Below are 24,423 nucleotides of genomic sequence, written 5' to 3'. Positions count from 1 at the left end.
CATCTGTAAAATGGGGATTAAGACTGTGAGCCCCATGAAGGGCAGGGACTGTGTCCAACCTGATTTGCTCATATCCACCCCTGCATTTAGTACAGTGCCTGTCCCATAGTAAGTGCCTAATAAATGCCACAGTTATTATTGTGACCTTGAGCAAGTCACTTCAATCTGTGTCTCAGTTTCCTCATCTGTGAAACAAGGATTCAATACCTGTCCTCCCTCTTAGTTAAACTGCAAGCCCCATATAGGAAAGGAGCTATAATGAGGTGATTAACTTGTATCTACCCTAGCGCTTAGAACAGTGCTTGACACCTAGTAAACGTTTAACAAAACCGTCATCATTAAGACCAATTTTAATTCTGCAACAGGTTGGTCTCCCAGGCTCACAGTCTTTGGGAAGAGAGAGTTTCACTTGTCTTCCTCCTCATGCTTGTTTTTGTTTTCCTTTCTACCTCCTCGAAGCTAGGAGAACCCAGGAGATTAAAGGGGATCAGCTCATTCCCTGATGAGCTCCAAAGCCATTTACAACTTCATTCTATCTTTTACACGAGTCACTGAACCAAGCAGACGGCAGATGTACAAATCCCAGCATGGCCAAGGCACCCTCTCCTGATTTTTCTTGCTGAATTAAGTTCCACATTCACAGTGTCACCCGTGGGCCAGAGACCAGTTAATTCCTCGTGGGGGTAAACGCCATCAGACCCGCACCTGCAACAGAAGCCTTGGCAAAAAGGGGGCACGAGGCTATCGAGGCAGGCATTTTGTAGTAGCTTGACAGAGATGCATTAAAGATGAGCTCCAGATTAGAGGGTGGTGAGTGGATTGAGACAAGCACACAGGGAAGAAGAGGTAGAAGGGGAAAGCAAAAAGTGGAGTGAGAGGAGGATGACACAGGAGATTGCTGGAAACAGTGACTTTTTTCAAGGTTACAGAAAGAGCCCCCATTTTCCCTCTTGGATATGAAGGGCATGGTATTGACAGGAGAAGCAGACATGCTTTAAAAAATTAAAAATTAAATGGATTTACTGCCTTGATGTTTCTGAGTGAGGATAGAGACAGACACATGGAGACCATAGTCTCTGAAGGGGAAGAAAATTTTATGAAGGAAATTGAGAGCAATCAATCAATCAATTCATCAGTGGTATTATTGGTAGAGAACAATACAATAGAGTTGATTGGCATGACCCTTGCCCACAAGGAGCTTTTGGTCTAGAGAGGCAGACAGACATTGAAATAAAATTCTAAGAGGTGACCATTAGAGTGAGTCACAGCCACTGAAGTTTGACACATCTCTGAGGTCAGGGAGAACTCTGGGTCCATGAAGTCTGGGAAAGATTATAGATTTTAACAAAGGCCTTTGTTACCTGAAGGGCACTCAGTGAAATACTTGTTGAATCACTGACCGTATCGCAAAATCTCATGTTGAAAGGTACAGGAGGAAAACAAATGTTGGCAAACATTGGACACCGTGGCAAAACAGATAAATAGAATACAATTTAATAGGAGTTTTTTAATGATATTTTATAAGTGCTTACTATGTGTCAAGCACTATTGTAAGCACTGGGGTAGATGCAAATGAATCAGGTGGGATACAGTCCCTTTCCCACGTGGGGCTCAGAGTCAAGTCAGAGGGAGAAAAGGTATTGAATCCCCAATTTTTTGCAGTTGAGGAAACTGAGGCACAGAGAATTTCAGGCTTTTTCAAGTATTACCACTTGTCCATCAACCTTCATTTTTTCTGTATTGATTTACCCCGCCACCCCTCAGTTGTTTGCTTAACCCTTCTCCAGGCTGCATTGAATTGTATTGCCCACCCCTGATGTATCATCACTGTTGCTAGGTAATGCACACAATGTGCTCTGTAGATTGCACATCCAGCCTGGTCCCTGCTTTCTTGGGCCTTTCATTCTGTGGCAGCAGGATACACAGGACCACCCCAACTTTTCCCTCCCCACCCCCTTCCCCATTAATGGTGGAGGTGATCAGCGCAACTGAGGCTTGGTAGAATCGACAACCTGAAGAAAGGCATATGGAGAAGTCGCACGGCCTAGTGGAAATGGGCCTGTGACTCAGAGAACCTAGGTTCTAATTCCCTTCTCCGCCAGTTGCTTGTTGTATGACCTTGGGTAAATCACTTAACTTCTTTGTGTCTCACATCTCCTGTTCTCCCTCCTACATGGACTGTGAGGCCCATTCTAATCCTTCTAATCTATTAACTTGTTTCTACGCCAGCAATTAGAACAATGTTCGACATTGCTTCACAATTCCCGAGAGAGAGAGAGAGAGAGAGAGAGAGAGAGAGAAAACCCTTAAACTAGAAAAAGACTGTAAAGGGAAGGAAGTTTGCCCCACCAAATTACAGTTTGAGTCTCCTAGCTCTAGTCTCTAAGCCGAGTGTTAGTGAGGAATCTTACCCCACCACTTCACTGTCTCCCAGTTAGGATCCAGCCTAGAAGTTGACAGGCTTGCATTCTCAGAGGAAAACAAGCAGGAAAGATCTCACGCACATCAGTCTCCTTCCTATTCAAAGGTGACACGTCTGAGTGGTCCAATAAGAGCACACCTGTGCCCTGCTCTGTTTTATTAGTTTAATCCTTTTAACTTACTTTTCCCTTCCCTTCTCTCACTGGGAAAGAAAATGAAGCCCTGCCTGAGGCATTTTGACCTGATTCTTTCTCCATATAGGATGGGATTTATTTCGTTACTGTCATTAACCAAAGGGCATTGATTCTCTCACTTGTGGGTGGGCAGAATAGCGGGTAACGTTGATTTACCACAGGAACCCATGAGAATATGTTCCCATTGTGTCTCCTTCCCTACCCTCCCAACAAATTTGCGCTCTTCCACGGTGCGGAAACCAGACGGGACCTTCTTATAGCTCCTGACTGTGGAGCCCTTTTGTGAACCAATCCACCTTTGTAGTGTCCCCTTCTACTCCTCCCATCATGTACCTCTACGAGCCACCTATATTTAAAAACTTGTCCAGGTTCCCATTTGTTGTGAGACGTAAGGCAATTACCTCTCCGTATTCTAGTTGCCAATTAAATTGGAGACTGTAATCTTAAAATCGGGTTTTGCCTTCCCCCGTTTCCTCTCCAGATAGCGTACTTGCCTGGGGTGAATAATGATTGGTGCCCAAGCAAGTGATGAAGAATGCTGATTTTATTTCTCTAATTACTTCCAAACATCCAGCGAGGAGGTAGACTGGTAAATGTTCTGTACTTGTAAGCAAGGTTGCTGTGCGAGATAATCTCTCTTCACAGTTTAATAACAAGGAAACACAAATCCCACTCCTGGCTATAGGGAAGAAACACCCCAGAAATCTCTTTCCCAAGGTGAGGACCTTCTTTTTTAGTGACATTCTTTCTTTTTGAGGCCAAGCCAGTCACTCAGTTCTACAAGGTGTTTCGATGTCAGTACCAGGACTCCTTCCTTACCTGGTCTAATCAGACTGGGTTCTCTTGACGGAGACATTTTGCGAAAGCATGGGTGGTGGCATGTTATGTGCTCCTCGTTTCTCTTCAGTGGCACTGAAACTGCTGAAGAATCCCAGTATGACAGTGAAGGAGGGCCTACTCCAATCTAGTCCTTACGGGAAGGGTCTCTATTTAAATGGTGTTCTGATTTCCCAGCTGCATCCTACAAAGATTTACAGAAACGGCTAGATTTTGCTCATCTCCCCGCCCCTCACACAATCCCAAGCTCAAATCACCCATCCGGAATTGGTTCTTAACTATGTCACCCATCCATGAAAGAGCAGTCAGAGTGGGTGATTTATTTAGGCCTCAGGAACCTGCCCGTCTACAGAAAACGTCTCATTACATCCAGAAAGACTGTTTAAAAAGAAGCACACACTTTTGGCTGAATGTTCTTCAGTCTCCCTTGAGATAACGGTAATGAGATTTTTTTCATTTTGAGAGAGTCCTCAGAGCCCTTGAATCTGCAGGCAGCAGCTTCGGGAAAGGACGGACTCGGAAGTTGCTGGAGAGTAGGTGAAGTCTGCAGTCACGACTTCTGGAAATGTAAGGATGAGGGTGGGGAGAGGCAGTTCCAACTTCAGCCATCCCAGGATGAAAAGGTTAGAGAAGCAGCTTCATCTAGGAGAAGGAACGTGCATAAATGGGATGGGCTTGGTAGTTAGAGGGCCTGGGTTCGAATCCCAGCTCCACTACAGGTCCTCTGTGTGACTGTGGACAAGTCGTGTAACTGTGCCTCAGTTACCTCATCTGTAAAATGAGGATTAAAGACTGTGAGTCCCACGTGGGACATGGACTGTGTTCAACCTGATTATCTTGTATCTACCTGAGCGCTTAGTTCAGTACCTGGCACATAGTAAGCGCTTAACAAATAGCATTTGAAAAAAAAATGATGTTGGCCAGTCCCAACAAATCTGGAGAAAATTACGATCTCTGGGATCTGAGAACCAGCATGGCACAGTGGAAAGAGCATGATCCTGGGAGTCAAAGGACTTGGGTTCTAATCTCAGATCTGCTCCTTTTTTATTCATTCATTCATTGTCATATTTATTGAGTGCTTACTGTGTGCTGAACACTGTACTAAGCGCTTGGGAAGTACAAGTTGGCAACATATAGAGACAGTCCCTACCCAACAGCGGGCTCACAGTCTAGAAGACATTTTTATGACATTTAAGTGCTTACTCTGTGTCAGGCACTGTACTGATATACCAGTGTATATCCCAACTCTGCCACTTGTCTGCTGTGTGTCCTTGTACAAGTCGCTTCACTTCACTGTGCCTCAGTTACCTCATCTGTAAAATGGGGACTGAGACTGTAAGCCCCACGTGGGACAGGGACTGTGCCTGACCTGATTATCTTGTATTTATCCCATCATTTAGTACAGTGCTTGGCACACAGTAAACACATAACAAATACCACAATTACTACTATTCTTTGCTGCCCATTTACAACCAGAATGGTTAAAATAATTTGAACGGACATTCAAGGCAGATGTGAATAAAGTCATATGTGCTAGAGCTCACTGAGGGGATGCTATAGGTCAGAGAGGTGAAAAGCATGAAAGGGGAAGTGGGATTTTGGAGAAAGTTGAGTGTGGGGGAAGCTGTGGGCTGCCTGATGTGGAGAGGGATGGAGTTCCAAGCCAGGGGAACAGCGTGAGCAAGGGGACAGAGGCAGGAGTGTCTAGAGACAGGTATACCTAGAAGGTTTTATGATAAAAATAATAATTGTGGTGTTATTTAAGTGCCTACTTTGTGCTAAGCACTGTACCATGTGGTGAGGTGGATAGGAGATAATCAGGTAAGGCACAGTCCCTCTCCCACATGGGGCTCACTGTCCAAGTGGAAGAGCAATGACAAATCGAGAAGCAGCGAGGCCTAGTGGAAAGAGCACAGGCCTAGGAGTCAGAGGATGTGGGTTCTAATCCCAGCTGCTCCACTTGTCTGCTGTGTGACCTTGGGCAAGTCACTGAACTTCTCTCTGCCTCAGTTCCTTCATCTGCAAAGTGGGAGTCAGTGTGGGACTGATTATCTTGTATCTCCCCCTGCACTTATTACAGTGCTTGATACATAGTAAGTGCTTTACAAATATCATCATTATTATTATTATTATCATCATTAACAGTAATAACCACCTGGTAAAGTGAGCCACTTGAAAACCATACTGGGGTTTTCAGTACCAATTCACTTGAGCAAATCGGTTTATTAGTCCAGGTCTGAAATCTGGCTGCTTGGTAAATAAGTCTTCATAAACAGCTTGGTCTACCCGCCGGCCCGTGTTCTTTTCAGATTGCTAGCTCTCATCTCCGCAATTTCCAGAAGCAGAGCCAAAAGCCAAGCTATTAGGCCAGAGCCCTGAGAGCAGCATTGCATTTCTCCTTTACTCTGAGAAAGTTCAGTAAATGTTCAGCTGGTCAAAATTTCTCAGTTATCTGAATTGCTTTACTTCTTCTCGTTGGCCAAAAAAGACATCATCTTGTGCAGTGAAGCCTTTAGCTGATGACTCTTTGGGAGGAGCGATTTAAAGTTGCTGTTTTTTTTTTTTATCATTTAGGCTTAAAACCTCCATACCAACTCATCGGTCAGTAGTTTTCTGCTTCTGTTTATTTTAGGATGAGGGAAGTCTACTGAAAAGCTCAAATGTTAGACACATCCTAGACATGCGAAGTTCCAAAGCACACTTAGACATCTTGGATATGCAGTATAATGTTATTTGCTAAAATGCAGGATTATATTTTATTGAGCCCTCTGGCTGACTCTTTCATGCCTTCCAGGGGAGGATCTTCTGGTTCCTTGGGTAACTTTAAGATATTATTCCTAAATCTATATCCGGAATCACCCAAATCACCCAGGAGGCAACTTTATTCTTCTAGAAGGAGACATGGCCATAATGAATATTGCATTGATCATCTAGATAAAACTAGAAACTTCATTTTCAATAGTTCCCCCACCTTCTTAGACTGGATTAGTTGTGAAGGCACGTCTGTGATGATGATAATAATTGTGTTTGTTAAGCACTTACTGTGTGCCAGTGTGCTTGTCACACAATAAGTGCTAAAGTACCTTTAAAAAAGAAAACGTGGCAGAGAATGGATAAGGAATCGAGCCTCTGGAAAAGCCTGACAAGGAATCAGTCAATCATGCAGGCAGAAAAATGTCAAGGTTATTGAGGGGGGTTTTGCCAGGGGCCTGAAGCAGATTTAGGGCGAATAAGCATGTTTCTGCTGGAACTAGTCCTCTTAAGAAAACTATTGGCCTTTTGTCCTCAGCTGATGAATCACTGAAGTCATAACAAAGAAAGGTCTTTGGAAAAGGAGCCCCAGGCTTGAGAAGCAGCGTGGCTCAGTGGCAAGAGCACGGGCTTTGGAGTCAGAGGTCATGGGTTCGAATCCCAACTCCGCCACATGTCTGCGTGTGACCTTGGGCAAGTCACTTAAATTCTCAGAGCCTCAGTTCCCCTATCTGTAAAATGGGGATGAAGACTGTGAGCCCCACGTGGGACACCTTGATCACCTTGTATCCCCCCCAGCGCTTAGAACAGTGCTTTGCACATAGTAAGCGCTTAACAAATACCATCATCATCATCATCATCATCATCTCTGTTTGCAGCCCCACAGGTGTCTTGCTTGTTGACCTGAGAAAAAAGATCACTTAACCTCTCCATGTCTTTGTCCAAATCTTTCCACATCACCTGTAGATGTGTTACAAGCATAAGAATTACAGGCCTGAGAGTCAGAGGACCTGGGTTCTAATCTGCACTCCACCACCTGTCTGCTGTATGACCCTGGGCAAGTCGCTTACTTCTCTGTGCCTCAGGTACCTCATCTGCAAAGAAACAGATGAGATTAGAGAAGCAGCGTGGCTCAGTGGAAAGAGCCAGGGCTTTGGGGTCAGAGGTCATGGGTTCAAATCCCGGCTCTGCTAATTGCCAGCTGTGTGACTTTGGGCAAGTAACTTAACTTCTCTGCGCCTCAGTTACCTCATCTGTAAAATGGGGATTAAGACTGTGAGCACCCCGTGGGGCAACCTCATCACCTTGTAACCTCCCCAGAGCTTAGAACAGTGCTTTGCACATAGTAAGCGCTCAGTAAATGCCATTAACAAACAAAATGGGGATTAAGAATGTGAGACCCATGTGAAACATGGACTGTGTCCAACGTGATTACTTTGTATCTACCCCAGTTCTTAAAACAGTGCTTGGCACATAGTAAGCGCTTAACAAATACTATAAAAAAAATCTGTGTGTACAAATCAACCATGGCCAACTGAAATCCTTCCAATAGGGCTAATACCTCAAGTGTCTTTTGGGTTTTTCTTCCTTAAACGCTCCTTACACAGCTCTGTGAGGAGTAGAACTGTTACCATTTTACAGGTGAAGACATGATTCATTCTCCCAAGAAATTTAAGGGACTGTTTTGAACTTTACTCCACTTAACCTATCAGAAATACACCACCATCAAAAAAGAAGAAATATACAGGGAAAGAATGAATTTATTTCATTTTCCTGGTAAAAGATGTCTGGAAAGAGAACCTTAAGAAAAAAAGCAAATGATGGCACACGGAGCCTTTTCATTTATATAATCAAAAAGGTATTCAGATATTGAATCTGCAGGGGATTTTAAATGGTTTTAATAAACTCCCCCTTCTTTGGGTCAAACACAAAAATGAACTTCATGAACGACAATACTACAAGGTATCTATCCATGATTATGGGCGTTGTTTGATAAACAACAGGGCCCCAAGTTGCAGGATGGAAATAGTAAAGCAGTGAGAGAAAAAAAAATCCAGAAAAAGAAGCCTTATTTTTTTCGTTCTTATCAACAGCTTCAGAAGGAGTCAGGAAAAAAATGGTGACAAAACAACCCGGCTGGGTCAGGCCCACCCTGATCTTTTGGTTTTCCGAGTCTCAAGACATTCAGGGTGTTCTGGTTTTCAGGATTCAGTCAAGCCAATCGTATTTATTGAGTGTTTACTCTGTGCAGAGCACTGGTACTAAACTCTTGGGAGAGCAAGCATTTTATGACAGAGTTGGTAGACACGTTCCCTGCCGACAAGGAGCTTATAGGCTAGAGAGGGAGGCAGACAGTGATATAAATAAATAAACTGAGGATATGTGCTGTGGAGCTGAGAGAAGTGGTGAATAAAGGGAGCAAATTAGATTGGGATTTAGTTCATAAGGGAGACGGAGGCGCCAGTCCTGGAAGGTTAAATGGTGGAGGTAGTGAATCCACTGCTTCTGTGGTGGGAAGGCACTGCTTCTGTGTTGGAAAGGCAAGTCTTAATAACTGTGGCATTTGCTAAGGGCCTACTGTGTGCCAAGCACTGTACTAAGAACTGAAGTGTATAAAATATAATCCCTTTAGACTGTAAACTCGTTGTGAGCCAGGAGTGTATACAAAATAATCCCTCTAGACTATAAATTCATTTTGGACAGGGAACCCATCTACCCACTCTGTTATATTGTACTCTCCAAGGTGCTTAGTACAGTCCTCGGCATACAGTGCTCAACAAATACCATTGATTGCTTGATTGATAATCAGGTCAGACAAAGTCCTCATTTCACATGGGACTCGTGGTCTAAGAAGAAAGTAGAACAGGTATTGAATCCTCACTAGGAAACTGAGGCTCAGAGAAATGAGTTGACCAAGGTCACACAGCAGGCAAGTGGCAGAACCAGGATTAGAACCCAAGTCTTCTTTTTCCCAAGCCCACTCTCTTCCTACTAAGCTACACTGCTTAGCCATGTGTTCCCCACATATGAGCCCAACTGCTTGGGAGAGAATTCCTTGGCCCCCTAGGGCAATTCCCCAAACATCTGTTGTGTGCCCTCACAATTTCATTCTATTTCACCCTGCTGTACCCGTTCCTCTCCCTTTCTGATTCTTGTTTTCCCTTCCTCGCCTACAATCCAAAAATATTTCTTTCTGTCTCCCCCATTCATTTGCAAGCTCCTTGTGGGCAGGGAACATGACTTGGGTTTCTGATTGACACTCCAGAGCGCTCAGTAGAGTGCACTGCACTCAGTAGACCCTTGATACAAAGCATTACTCCAATACTACTCATACTCCCCTTTCCCAAACAGGAAGGGTTTGAATGAGAAAGGTTTGCAGTCCATCTGAGTGGATTTGGAGTGTTTTGTTTTGGGGTTTGTTTTTATCTTAGTGGCAGGAGTGGGAGGAAGACTTGGACCAACTTGACACATGGAAGGTCCTGCTTGGAATCTACGAAGTGATCTAATCCCCCACTGAGCCCCCCATTTTCCTCTGCTCCTCCTCCCCTCCCCATCTCCCTTGTGGGAGTTCCCCAAGGTTCAGTGCTTGGTCCCCTTCTGTTCTCAATCTACACTCACTCCCTTGGTGACCTCATTCGCTCCCACGGCTTCAACTATCACCTCTACGCTGATGACACCCAGATCTACATCTCTGCCCCTGCTCTCTCCCCCTCCCTCCAGGCTCGCATCTCCTCCTGCCTTCAGGACATCTCCATCTGGATGTCCGCCCGCCACCTAAAGCTCAACATGTCGAAGACTGAGCTCCTTGTCTTCCCTCCCAAACCTTGTCCTCTCCCTGACTTTCCCATCTCTGTTGACGGCACTACCATCCTTCCCGTCTCACAAGCCCGCAACCTTGGTGTCATCCTCGACTCCGCTCTCTCATTCACCCCTCACATCCAAGCCGTCACCAAAACCTGCCGGTCTCAGCTCCGCAACATTGCCAAGATCCGCCCTTTCCTCTCCATCCAAACCGCTACCCTGCTAATTCAAGCTCTCATCCTATCCCGTCTGGACTACTGCACTAGCCTTCTCTCTGATCTCCCATCCTCGTGTCTCTCTCCACTTCAATCCATACTTCATGCTGCTGCCCAGATTATCTTTGTCCAGAAACACTCTGGACATATCACTCCCCTCCTCAAAAACCTCCAATGGCTACCGATCAATCTGCGCATCAGGCAGAAACTCCTCACCCTGGGCTTCAAGGCTCTCCATCACCTCGCCCCCTCCTACCTCACCTCCCTTCTCTCCTTCTACTGCCCAGCCCGCACCCTCCGCTCCTCCACCACTAATCTCCTCACTGTACCTCGCTCTCGCCTGTCCCGCCATCGACCCCCGGCCCACGTCATCCCCCGGGCCTGGAATGCCCTCCCTCTGCCCATCCGCCAAGCTAGCTCTCTTCCTCCCTTCAAGGCCCTGCTGAGAGCTCACCTCCTCCAGGAGGCCTTCCCAGATTGAGCCCCTTCTTTCCTCTCCCCCTCGTCACCCTCTCCATCCCCCCGCCTTACCGCCTTCCCCTCCCCACAGCACCTGTATATATGTATATATGGTTGTACATATTTATTACTCTGTTTATTTATTTATTTATTTATTTTACTTGTACATTTCTATCCTACTTATTTTATTTTGTTGGTATGTTTGGTTCTGTTCTCTGTCTCCCCCTTTTAGACTGTGAGCCCACTATCGGGTAGGGACTGTCTCTATGTGATGCCAATTTGTACTTCCCAAGCGCTTAGTACAGTGCTCTGCACATAGTAAGCGCTCAATAAATACGATTGATTGATTGATTGATTGATCTCCCCCACTCCCTCTCTCTGCCCTACCCCCTTCCCCTCCCCACAGCACTTTTGTATATTTGCACATATTTATTACTCTATTTACTCTTTAAGTAATGTGTATATATCTATAATTCTATTTATTTTGATGGTACTGATGCCTGTCTACTTGTTTTGCTGTCTGTCTCCCCCTTCTAGACTGTGAGCCCGTTGTGGGTAGGGACCGTCTCTATATGTTGCCGATTTGTACTTCCCAAGGGCATAGTACAGTGCTCTGCACACAGTAAGTGCTCAGTGAATACGATTGAATGAATGAATGAATTGGTACTTGGAGCTAGAATTCCTTGCTCAAATAGGGCTGCCGTGATGTTTTTTGTTGTAGGTCCTCATTCTCCAGGATCATTGACCCTTCCTGATGGTATGCGTGCTGCTTTTCTATGCAATGGTTGCCTTGATTGATGCGATGATTTGGAAAACATCAGACAGTTTGGCATTCAGCCCCTCACACGATTGTAGTAATCAGGGTATCTTGGAGTCCCCATTCCCAGAGGATGATCAAAATCAATGAGATGCCATGGTTTTGACCTTAGGCGCTTCCCTGTTGTCTTTCTCTGTATTTGGGAGTTAGAAGCTAGTGTGAATGATTAGGTGTTGATGTTTCACTGAGCAGGAGTCAGTGAATTATTCCTTACTTTGCTATTTAGCTTTCAGACCCAGTGCGTTCCTGTGGTTTTGTTTTCCCACATTTCGGCAGCGCTAGGCCCTCTTGCATCAGAGTCCTCAGTGACGACAAGCCGGGCAGATTTAAGTACATCGCTATAACTCTGGATCCTTGTAGAATTTTTCTTTTCATCAGTATTCATCAGAGGTGAGGCAGATGAGTGATAATGGTGGCTTTTGGTTTAGTGGCAGGCTTGGGATCAGAGCAGCCTAGGTTTCTGGCCCTGTTTCCTCTTCAGTTTATCTTCCCAGATGCTAAGCCCTTCCCACAGTTTCCATTTGGGAGCCTTGAAAAAGGTAACTGTGTATTCACTTTTATAGCTGAAAGGCTCCACAGCTAGGCCAGATGATCATCCTAGAGTTATTTAATTTGATTTCTCTCCATTTTGTTGTTTTTGGTGGTGGTGGTCTTTTATTCTGCCCCATAGACTGTAAGATCTTCATGGGCAGGGCAGGGTGCTCAATAAATTCATTGATTCATTCAGTCGTATTTATTGAGTGCTTAATGTGTGCAAAGCACTATGCTGAGCACTTGATTGATTGATTCGCAGTCAAGCAGCTGAAGGGGAATCTTGGCTCTTCAGTCTTGCATCAGCCTAATTACTTCTGTTGTGGTATTTCAGTCAGGTGGCTCTGGGAAAACAAGAAGGTATCACCAAAGTTTTTCTACCTTCCAAGTTACAATCCCAACTTCCCAACTAGCAGGGGGGCAGCCTTGAATCAGACAGCTAAACTCCAAGGCCAGGTATGGTGGATGCCAAGGGATCAGTCAATCAATTGTATTGTGGGCTTACTCTCTGCAGAGACTTCTACTAAACTCTTGGGAAGTACAGTATAACAGAATTGATAACCACATTGCCAGTCCACAGCGAGCTTACACTCTAGAGGGGGAGACAGATAGTAATATAAATAAATAAGTTTTGGATAGGTACATAAATTGTTGTGGAGCTAAGGGAGTGTTGTATTAAGGTTGCAAATCCAAGTACAAGGGTGACGCAGAAGAGAGTGGGAGAAGAGGACCAAGGTCTGCAATATGCCTCCCGCTCTAACACTCCTCCCCTCTCCACCTCCACTTAGTGAGTAAACAATGAAAAGTGTGACTTTGGGGACAGATCTGAAACTAAATATATGCCATTTCAAGCATGAAATGAACACTCTAAGATGATTCTATTTTTTGGGTAATTTTCACGAGTGTTCATTTACCAAGCTTGTTCCCAATTTGCATCCATGAACATCATTCTTATTAATTTGAGAGGGAATTAGGCAAGTTCACTAAGTGCTAATTAGGCACCTTAATGAGGAAATATATAGTTTCTGTAACCGTTATGTATTAAGCTTGTAAGCAAGCACTTTATATTTTTCGGCGGGTTGTGCTGTCATTAGCTGATTCGTGGAGCTCTCTAAGTGCTAGGTCAATAAACAGAGTTATATATTTCACTGAGGTGTTACTTTCCTGATGAAATTCTACCTGGGTGCCAAAACTAAGTCTTTCAACCCGATAGGAGGAGAATGACTTTGTAAATGACTGTCAGTGCCATTACAATTCAAAGCCTAACTATTCATCCTAGGCTAGTTCCGATCAGAATTTATGTACATAATTTTGCATCCACTCCAAATTTTTCCTTCAGTTTTCACCTTGTAGGTGTTGCTTGGGTTAACCCCTAGGGGCCCAATCATCTCTTTAGTTGTGATACCGCAACCTGAAGGTTGGCAGAAAACCGGAAAAAGCAGATAAATGGAAAATATTACCGATTTACATGAGACTCTGCTCCTCACCCCAGGGATAATTTTAAAACCAAAACAAAAGCTATAATAAGTTGACATTTGTGCGTGTATTGCTTAGGATAATATGCATATGTATAATACATAATAGAATTGAATCTGTACTCTGCAACTGGATCTGAACCTTTAAGCACTTGTTATTCACCACCCACAGCCCCGCGGCATTTATGTACATCTGTGTAATTTATTTATATTGTCCGTCTTCCCTTCTCTAGACTGCAAACTCGTCAAGGCAAGCAATGTGTCTACGATTCTGTTGCACTCACAGCGTGGCTCAGTGGAAAAGAGCACAGGCTTTGGAGTCAGAGGTCATGGGTTCGAATTCTGACTCTGCCAATTGTCAGCTGTGTGACTATGGGCAAGTCACTTAACGTCTCTGTGCCTCAGTTACCTCATCTGTAAAATGGGGATTAAGACTTTGAGCCCCACGTGGGACAACCTGATTACCTTGTATCTCCCCCAGCGCTTAGAACAGTGTTTTGCACATAGTAAACGCTTAATAAATGCCATCATTATTATTAGTAGTAGTAATAGTAGTACAGTTCTCTTCACCTCAAAAAATACCACTGATCGATTGATGCACTATTATAATATACATTCACAAGCCCTTGACACGTTCGGTCACACCAAGAAGGGCAGGGTTTGTGCAGTTTTTAAATCACATGGCTGGTGGTTTGAGCAATAACGCTGTGCTGTTCCTCTACATATAAGGACCTACACTCACTTTAGGTAAATTATTTTTCTGAAACACTGGAATTTCATGCCATAAGGAGAAATTCATGGCAGAAAGACTGGTGATCCTGCTTAATCTGCCGTACTGGAAGGAGGAACTGCCTCTCAGAAGCCTTTAATCTAGCTGATTGGGGGCGAGCCGTGGCTCGTACGATAGATCTCCTGAGTTCGTGTGGTTTCCGATAGGGCCGGAGCTGTGGTGCGTGGCCAACCAAAGTGGAATCACCCATTGGAATCTCTCCTGTGAAGTGTGAGTAATGCAGCAGAAAGCTGTTGTCCCATCCAGCGTGGTGGGTCATTTCAGAGAAGCAACGTGGCTCAGTGGAAAGAGCAGGGGCTTTGGAGTCAGAGGTCATGGGTTCAAATTCCGGCTCCGCCAACTGTCAGCTGTGTGACTTTGGGCAAGTCACTTCACTTCTCTGGGCCTCAATTACCTCATCTGTAAAATGGGGATTAAAACTGTGAGCCCCCTGTGGGACAACCTGATCACCTTGTAACCTCCCCAGTGCTTAGAACAGTGCTTTGCACATAGTAAGTGCTTAACAAATACTATCATTATTATTATTATCTCAGGCAGCCTCTCAGGGTCACCTCTGGCTGCGGTTCGACAGATGGTCAAAGATTGTGGCCATTTGGAGTAAAGAGGAAAGCATTGATCCAGTCTTCCAGGAAATTAGGTGATCTTTAGTGGTCTTCCTGCCTTCTGTCCCTCTACTCTTGAGCCGTTCTTCCAAGCAGCTTCATGAATAATAATAATAACAATGACATTTGTTAAGCGCTTACTATGTGCCAAGGATCATCAATCAGTGATATTTATTGAGCATGTACTGTGTGCAGAGCATTGTACGAAGCACTTTGGAGAGTCCAGTATAACAGAGTTGGTGGACACGAATCACCTCCCTTAAATGCAAGTTGAGCACCTCACTCCCTAAGTTCTCAAAGTCTCCCAAGACTCCTTATTACTTGTGGTAAAAAGAATAAAGCCTCTTGACCGCCAGCTTCAAGTCTCTCTGGTCTCTTTTCATTCATTCAATCATATTTATTGAGCGCTTACTGTGGGCAGAGCATGTACTAACCACCATTTTTCTTTTCAAACTTTATTCTAGCCCCTGGCTCTCAAATCCCCCACCATCTATCCACTGTTGACACCTTTCCCCAAGCGTTGCCGACTTGTACTTCCCAAGTGCTTAGTACAGTGCTCTGCACACAATAAGCATTCAGTAAATATGATTGAATGAATGAATGAATGCTGGACCATTCCCTGTCAGCTTCACCAAACCATGTCCTTCCATTTCTTCAGAGCCTTGCTAAAAATCACCTTCTCCAGGGGGAATTCGCCAATTCAATCCCGTTCCCTTTTGTGGAGTGCCTTCCCCCATCAGCCACTTCACTACTGAGGTATTTATTTATTGTCATTTTAAGGTATTTTTAAGTATCTACTATGTGCCAGGCACTGTGCTTAGCGCTGGGGTAGATAATCAGGTTGGACAAAGCCCGTGCCCCTCAAGGGGCTCACAGTCTGAATCCCTATTGTACAGATGAAGCAACCTAGGCACATCATTTTTTAGAATATTTGTAAAATGTCATTTTTATATTTTTTTCTCTCTAAACTCTGCACATATTAGATCTTACCCAGCATTCAGTACAGGTCGTCACTCTTTGTGCTTAACAAATACTGCAGTCATTATTACTTTTTTTGTTCATTTACCAATTCCTGTATATTATGTCCCCTATTTGATTTTTAGTCCATCAGGGGCAGTGACATGCTCTTTCACTTCTTTTTCATGTTTCCCAAATAACTAGCAAAGTGCTCTGCACATGTATGTGTTCAGTGAGTGCTCATGATCCTGATTCTGATTCTGCAAAGGTATGTGGCCCCCTGGCACAGTTCGAGATAGGGAAGCAGCCTTCATTAGCTCTGACTGAGATGAAATCTGGTACCCTGATGATAATCAGCAAACAACCCGAGGGAACTGTATTGACTGCTTCTCTAGGATTTGAATGTGTGCTTTTTATACTGATTTAGCATTAGGGACATTTCTGTTTTCATCTGCCCTCTTCCTTTACGTGCTTTCCTCTCTGTCCCTCCCCCTGTTTTCTCCTTCCCTTCCACTCTGTGGGCCTCTTAAAGTCTCGAGAGGCTGTTCTGGGCCTAATAGTTCAGACGGGAATGTACTTTGTTAATCAGCTTCAGCTTGTACTTTTTTCTCTTCATCTCTAGTTAGAAACCCCTGTGTTACCCTAAACACTCAATTTCCTTCATTGGCATTTTCAACTCTGCAATACTAGCAGGATATTTTTACCGCATTTCACCGAAGGCTCGCATTTTCTCTTCTCACTGAGTGGGGTGATTCACCAAGCCCCTGGGCTTCAGTTCCTATGTGACAGAAGGGATGAAGCGGCACTGGCTCAATCAGGGAAAAGTGGACTGGATCTTTAACAAAGGGTTGGAAAGGATGGGAAGTGACTTATGAAACTTGCTTGTATCCACCCCAGCACTTAGTGCAATGCATGGCACATAATAAATGCTTAACAAATGCCATAAAGAAGAAGGAGAAACTAGCACTAGGAAGTAAACCCCGGGAAGGAAAGGTAAGATAGATCTGTTATCCTCTTCTCCCCTCGTATCTGCTGGGGCGGAAGAGTAGGCAGGAGGCAGGGAAGTGAAGACTCTCCCGTCAGTGAGCCTTTCTGTAACAACAATAATAACTACTATTTGTCCAGCCACTTGCTATGGGTGATGTGCTGTGCTAATCATTTAACAAATACCATGCAGGGATGACAGTCTGAGGGATAGGGCAAAGGTGTTTAATCCTCATTTTACAGATGAGAAAACTGAGGCCTGGAAACATTCCTTCACTTGCCCAAGGTCACAAAGCAGGAAGCCAACTGCACTGCTTATGAATCTCTGAGGAGTATAGACTAAAAGCTCCTCCGTCTAGACTTTACGCTCCTCATGGGCAGGGATTATGTCTACCAACTGTATTGTATCGTATTCTCCCAAATGCTTAGTACACAGCTTTTCACCTAGTAAGCACTCAATAAATACTGTTGATGGATTGATTGACAAGAACAGGGTAGGGTGAGAGTGGCAGATGTCCCAAGCCCTGTCCAGAAGGGATGAATAGCAGGGGTCCCGTCTTTCCCAGAGGCCCCCCACTCCGTGCCCCATCTCTCCCCCTCACAGGGACAGCTGTGGCAATCAATCAATCGTATTTATTGAGCACTTACTGTGTGCAGAGCACTGTATTAAGCGCTTGGGAAGTACAAGTTAGCAACATATAGAGATTGTCCCTACCCAAACAGTGGGCTCACAGTCTAGAAGGAAGCTGGGGAAGTTTCATCGTGGTAGTTATTCTGCACTTATTGTGTGGAGAGCACTATGCTAGGCACTTTGCAGAGAGAGTACAGTACAATAGAGTTGGTAGACATGATCCTCTGCCCTCAAGAAGTTTACAGAGTTGTGGAGTCCCGCCGGCTTTTAGGCTTGGGCCAATGCTGTGTTAGTGGTGCTACGGCCTCCACGGCAGCTGTCAGAAGGCACAGTATGGGGCTGCCATCCATCTTCTCCCTTTATGGTGCTCTTCCAAACATGTAGTTCATTGCTCTTTACACAGAAATCACTTAATTGCTCTCCCAGATGGCTGCCAGTCCAGGGATCTGCCCTTTGGGATCCTCTCTGGGCCCTGAGAATGGGAGGCAGTGTGGCCTTAATGGCTAGAAACTGAACTGGGAGACAGGAGACTTGGGTTGTAGTCCCGGCTCCGCCACCTGCCCACCGTGGGGTCTCGGGCACTTCACTTAACGTCTCTGTCCCTCAGTTTCCTCATCTGTAAAATACCCTCCATCTGTCTTAGACTGCAAGTCCTGTGTGAGACAGGAACTGTGTCCGGTCTGATTATCTTGCATCAAAGCCAGAGCCTAGCATAGTGTTTGGTGCCTAGTAAGCGCTTAAGAAATCCCATCATCAGGTGGTGGTCCCCTTCCAGTTTTCTTACCACCTCAGTGGCAGTGCCGAGGAAAACAGGGGATAAGGTGCTGGGTATTGGAAGAGCTACAGCAGGAGGAAGAGGTTGGGGGGAGTCTGGGCCAGGCCCCAACAAATTCACCAGCGTTCTCTTATCCCTCCACAGAAAAGGTTGAATATGCAACAGGAGATGAGGGAGAGCACAAAACCTGCAGTCCCTCACTCCTGGCCCCAAGCACACGTGACCTGAAGTTGAGGCATAAACATTAATAAAAGACTAGAGACCATTAATTACGGCAACCACCCTGTCCGGAAAGCCCGCAGCTCATATATTCTTTATCATCTATTTTCAGCATTATGACATTCCGCAGTTTCTTTCTCCCACTAAAGACCATTGGAATGGTTCTCTCCAGCTAGGTTTCCAGGTGGAATTCTGTTTCATCAAACCATGTCAACGTGATGACCCTTGGCTCTGATTCTCTTCTTGCTGGGTTCAGCCCCTCCCAATTTAGTCACTTTCGAAAGGGTGGATCCATTGGCTGCCTTCTGATTCGGTCCTCAGGGTTACTAATGAGCTGGACTAATCCAGTCACATTTTGCACATAATCAGCACTTGTCACCGGATGATCTCCAAGTCTTAAAGCCTATCAGAAGAAGAAGAAGTGCAGGCTCTCAGTGGAAGGAGCCCGGGCTTTGGAGGCAGAGGTCATGGGTTCAAATCCCAGCTCTGCCAATTGTCAGCTGTGTGACTTTGGGTAATTCACTCAACTTCTCTCTGCCTCAGTGACCTCATCTGTAAAATGGGGGGTGAAGACTGTGAACCCCCCATGGGACAACCTGATCACCTTGTAACCTCCCCAGCACTTACAACAGTGCTTGGCACATAGTAAGTGCTTAGTAAATGCCATTATTATTATTATCACATGCAGTACTTCTCTGATCGGTCTTATGAGGAAGCTGCATATAAGGGTGATCTGTGAAGGCTTCTCGCCCTCAAATTTACATATCATTATTCATCGGTTTATGGCCCTCAAACAGTGTCTCCTCCATCCATGAGATAAGGCTCCCATCCAGACTAATTGAAATTAACTTTCATCGTAAGATTTAATGATATACTCTTTCACGTGTTTTCCAGGAATCCACTGAAACTGAATTCCATTACTGCAATCACTTGCTGTGCTAACTGTGTAACTAGCTAAAAAAGAAAGAGATTGGAAAAGAGATGTCCAATGATAGTATTTCTCCATCCCCTCCCCAACAGTCTCCTTCCAGCTATAGATTGACCCTCTTCCTTAATTGTATGTTTTTGTTAAGAAGAGGGTCAGTGTCAACCACTTCTATCGGATCTTACTCTCCCGAGTGCTTGGTACAGTGGTTTGCGCACAGTAAACCCTCAGTCACTGCCATTGATTGAATCACGCAAGGTCTAAATTCAGCTGATTGAAGTGGGTGGGATAGGATTGTGTTTGCAGCCAGTGGATGCTGCCCTTTTGTCAGCTGGATTGTCCGTGGAGAGTCCCAAGAGAGACTGTCCCTCCACACACACCCCCAACCCTTACCATTTGTCTGCTGTGTGAATTTGGGCAAGTCTCTTCACTTCTTTGTGCCTCAGTTACCTCATCTGTAAGATGAGGATTGAGACTGTGAGCCCCACGTAGGACAAGGGACTGTATGCAACCCGATTTGCTTGTAGCCACTCCAGCGCTCAGTACGGTGCCTGGCACATAATAATAATAATTATGGTATTAGTTAAGCACTTACAATGTGCAAAGCACAAATACCATCATTATTTTTATTATTCTTACCTGTCTTCCACGCCCTCTGGTCCCCCCTCAGTTCACAGGCCACTGGGAGGGTATCGAGGATATGGATGGTGAAAGAGAAGTCCAGCTTTGGTGTCATGTCCTGTCTCCCCACACCCGCCCACGTTGCAGTCTCCAACTTGCTGACGTGTCACGATGGCCACAGCCCCGCTGACTCTGCTGCTTCTCTTCCTCTCCTACGCTCTTTCCAGGCGTGATCTTGTTGCTTCTGGATAAACTGCGGAAAATGAAGTGGGAACAGATGTGGAGGCTGACAGCGGAGAGAGAGCTGATGAGCATGCTCTCCACATCATTAGCTGACCAGGTGAGTGTGCCCAAACACCGAGCCAAATCGGGGACGCCGGGGGGGAAGGATGTTCAGAGAAGCAGACTGGTGAAGGTCGTGGGTTCGAATTCCAGCTCCACCACTTGTCCGCTGCCTGACCTTGGGCAAGTTACTTCACTTCTCTGGGCCTCAGTTGCCGCATCTGGAAAATGGGGATTGAGACTGTGAGCCCCACGTGGGGACTGTGTTCAACCCTATTTACCTGTATCCACTCCAGGGCTTAGTACAGTGCCTGGCACATAGTAAGCGCATAACAAATCGGGTGGTTGTGAAGGTGGATGATATGAATCGACCTCGGGCACCCAGGGGCTGTTGCAATGGCCAGAGAATTAGCTCCAAATCAACAAAGTGACACAGCGGGAAGTACATGGGAGGCAGCGTGATCCAATGGGAAGTGCACAGGAATGGGAATCAGGAGACCCACATTCTAAACTCAAACCCATCCTTCTAGGTGACCGTGGGCCTATCAGTTAAAGTCTCTGGGCCTCAGTTTTGTCATCAACATTAAAATAAGGAAAAGATAACTAAGGGGTGGTGGGGTGGGAAAGGGATTGGGTCCAATTGGATCACCTTGTACTACTGTGTATTGTGCTCAGCACAACACTTGGCACATAAATGCTTTATAAATACCATTCGTCTTTAAACTTTTATTATTTGGATTTGGGTTTTGTATACTATTGAGGTATCTGGAATGCAGTTTGATGACGCACTCTGTTTTGCCTTTTCGTATTCATGCAAAACAGAGATTTCTGTCCACCTCATCCCCTTTCCCCGGTACCTCCTTTACCTCCCCCACCTCCTTGTTTCTTACTGGAGGTTGAAACACTTCATTTGTCAGCTTCAAGGTGTACCTGGCATGACTGCTGTAGGAGAAGCAGAAAGCATTGTGGGATCTTTTCTTTCAGGATTTCTTAATCAGTGGCATTTTACATTTTCCAATTCTCAGAGCAAGGGTAATAAATGAATTAAAAATTCAAAGGTAGGTGTATGGAAATTGAGGTCACAATCTGTCATCATCTCCTATATTGAATTGGGTTTTAGGAACACTTAGAGTCCCCAAAAGCCAAAAAAGGCATAGTAATACAAAATAGTGGTGTTAGTTAAGCCCTTACTATGTGCTAAGTGCTGGGGTAGAGGCAATATAAGCCGATTGGACACAGGCCTCATCCTACATAAGGCTCACAGTTTAAGGCAAAGAGAAAAGGAATTTCAGCCCCATTTTGACAAATAATAATAATAGTTATTATTATGGTATTCGTAAAGCGGTTACATGTGCCAAACACTCTTCTAAGTGCTGGAGTAGATACAAAGTAATCAGGTCAGACACAGTCCATGTCCTACATGGGGCTTACAATCTTAATCCCCATTTTACAGGTGAGGTTACTGAGGTACAGAGAAGTAAGGTGACTTGTCCAAGGTCACACAGTAGACATGTGGTGGAGCCGGGATTAGAACCCACGTCCTCTGACTCCCAGGCCTGGAGGCTTTCCACTAGGCCACGGAAACTGAGGAACAGAGAATAATAATAATAATCATAATGATAATGATAGTTGTGGTATTTGTTAAGCATTTGCTACATGTCAAGCATATCTACACTAGATACAAGATAATCAGGTCTCACAAGGGCTTCACATGCATAAAGCAGGGAGAACAGGTTTTGAATCCCCATTTTGCAGACGAGAGAACTAAGGCATAGAGAAGGTAAGTGACTTGTCCAAGGTCCCACAGCAGGTAAGTAGTGGAGCTGGTATTAGAAGCCAGTTCTCCTGACTCCATTGCTCTCGCCACTAGACCAGGGTGCCTTTCCCCAGGCTATCAAGATTACCCAGAGCTTATTTATTCCACAGTTGCACATAGCCGAGATCCATTTTTACCTCAGACACCTCTTGTCAGGAACCAATTAATAAATACCCCTGTGCTCTGGGACTTTGGGGAGAGCCCGAATAGGTCAAAGCCCCCAACTAAGACCAGTCTGGCCTGGATTGCTAAATGGAAAAATATGTTCCTACCTCCGTGTCCTGATGGGATCCGAAGAGCATCCATCATTAGGTCTCTAGAAAGCTTCAGGAGAGGCCAGTGAAACAAATTTCTGCAGTTTTTCAGAGCAGATGGGTCAGAGGACCAAGAGATCACGCGTCTGGGAGTCAGAAATAATAATAATGATGGCATTTATTAAGCGCTTACTATGTGCAAAGCACTGTTCTAAGCACTAGGGAGGTTACAAGGTGATCAGGTTGTCCCACTGGGGGCTCACAGTCTTAATCCCCATTTTACAGATGAGGTAACTGAGGCACAGAGAAGTTAAGAGACTTGCGCAAAGTCACATAGCTGACAATTGGTGGAACCGGGATTTGAACCCATGACCTCTGACTCCAAAGTCTGGGCTCTTTCCACTGAGCCACGCTGCTTCTCCAGAAGGACCTGGGTTCTAATCCCGGCTCCGCCAATGGTCTGCTGTGTGACCGAGGGCAAGTCACCTAACGTTTCTCTGACTCAGCTACCTCATCTATAAAATGGGGATTAAAACTGTGAGCCCCAAGTGGGATAGGGACTGTGTCCAAACCGATTTACTTGTAGCTATACCAGCACTTCATACAGTGCAGGGCACATAGTAAGGGCTTAACAAATGCCACAGTAATTATCATTATCATTATTAACATTATGTTGGCAGTGTATTAATTTCACCACGGGCCCTTCTCCGCTTGGGATACATTGCCTCCCAAGGGAGAGGAAAGCAGCAAAGGGAGAGCAGAGCGGCAGTGGATGTTACATTTCACAGTCTTAACTGGAAGAGGTGGTCCCTCTCCCTGGGTAACAACCCTACCTCTTTATTGTAGCAACAGAACTTGTATTCCGATTGAGGTCCATGAGAGCTTCGAGCCATCCAAAAAGGGAATTTTGCAACTCCATTTCTAGAGATGAAAGAGAGTGGAATGCTACATTGGGCACCTCTGCAGCTACCTTTAGGGCAAAGGGCGAAAGACACAACAGTGCCGGGGAGGTGGAATGTCTGGATCGTGGCAACGATAGGCTCGGCTGACTAACGGCTCCGCTGGCTTTGGTTTTGCAGGATATCTTCAATGCGGTCATCAAGCAGAACCCCTTCCTCGTTTATCAGCTCCCCTGCTTCTGGAACGTGCAACTCTCTGACCACACCCGGTCCGAGCAGTGCTACAGGGATGTGTCCGATCTAAAGGTAAAGGAGGATGGGAGTGGGAAACCTCCCAGGATCTGGATCTGAATGTTCAGCAGGGGCTGAGCTAAAGACATTGGGGGAAACACCCAGAGGGTGGGAAATTGGTGGTTTGGTTCCATTGCGTCTCTCTTTATTGTTTTATTTTACTTTACCAAGCTCTTAGTAACAGTGCTCTGCACACAGTAAGAGCTCGGTAAATATTGTTGAATAAAAGAATGAATGAGTTGCATCTTTACAGAGCACCTCCTGCCTTAGCACTTCAGCCAAGTAAATTCTTTTTGCGGTCTCAGAATCCCAGCAGACTGCAGAAGCTAGGTTTTTACCTCAGCCAAGCCGACAGCTTTGTCCTTGGGTGGAGATTTCATTTCTGCCTTTGGAATGCATTTCCCGGCGTCCTTGATGCGGGGTTATAGAGTTTCTTTTTTCTCCTTTAATCACATTGGCTTCTGCTGTCCTGCTGGATAATATTTAACTTTCCTCGACAGTAATCAATTCCAGTCGACTTTCCACAGCTCATCGCAGGCAGGCTCCGAGTCTGTACACAGGCATTTCAGATCCAATCAGATCACTTCCAGGAGGCGCCTGATGCTCAATGGGTTGGAGAGCTCAGGCCACGGAGGGTCTGCAGAGGCCCTCTTGGAGACTCCAAGTTGCTCTGCTTACTCAAAAAGAGGCTGGAGATGGCAACAGGGTATTGCATAGGAGTCCTCAGTAACATAGAGCCCGAGGGAGATCCGTGGGGTGTGAGCCCACTGTTGGGTAGGGACTGTCTCTATATGTTGCCAACTTGTACTTCCCAAGCGCTTAGTACAGTGCTCTGCACACAGTAAGCGCTCAATAAATACGATTGATGATGATGAT

The 24,423-nt window shown here is 45.3% G+C and overlaps 1 protein-coding gene across 3 annotated transcripts in view; it reads left to right on the top strand.

Annotated features, from left to right (window-relative positions):
• The window catches only part of LARGE1 (LARGE xylosyl- and glucuronyltransferase 1), a 365,768-nt gene that overhangs the window by 286,320 nt on the left and 55,025 nt on the right, over positions 1-24,423 (top strand). For all 3 annotated transcript variants that reach the window (XM_038756579.1, XM_038756577.1, XM_038756578.1), the window contains exons 8-9: positions 20,233-20,345; positions 23,437-23,562. In XM_038756579.1, the coding sequence (XP_038612507.1) occupies positions 20,233-20,345; positions 23,437-23,562 (239 nt within the window). The remainder of the gene's footprint in view (positions 1-20,232; positions 20,346-23,436; positions 23,563-24,423) is intronic.

The sequence above is a fragment of the Tachyglossus aculeatus genome, chromosome 14 (genome assembly GCF_015852505.1).
Source record: "Tachyglossus aculeatus isolate mTacAcu1 chromosome 14, mTacAcu1.pri, whole genome shotgun sequence".
NCBI lineage: Eukaryota > Metazoa > Chordata > Mammalia > Monotremata > Tachyglossidae > Tachyglossus > Tachyglossus aculeatus.
This window is presented reverse-complemented; position numbering and strand designations above follow the sequence as displayed.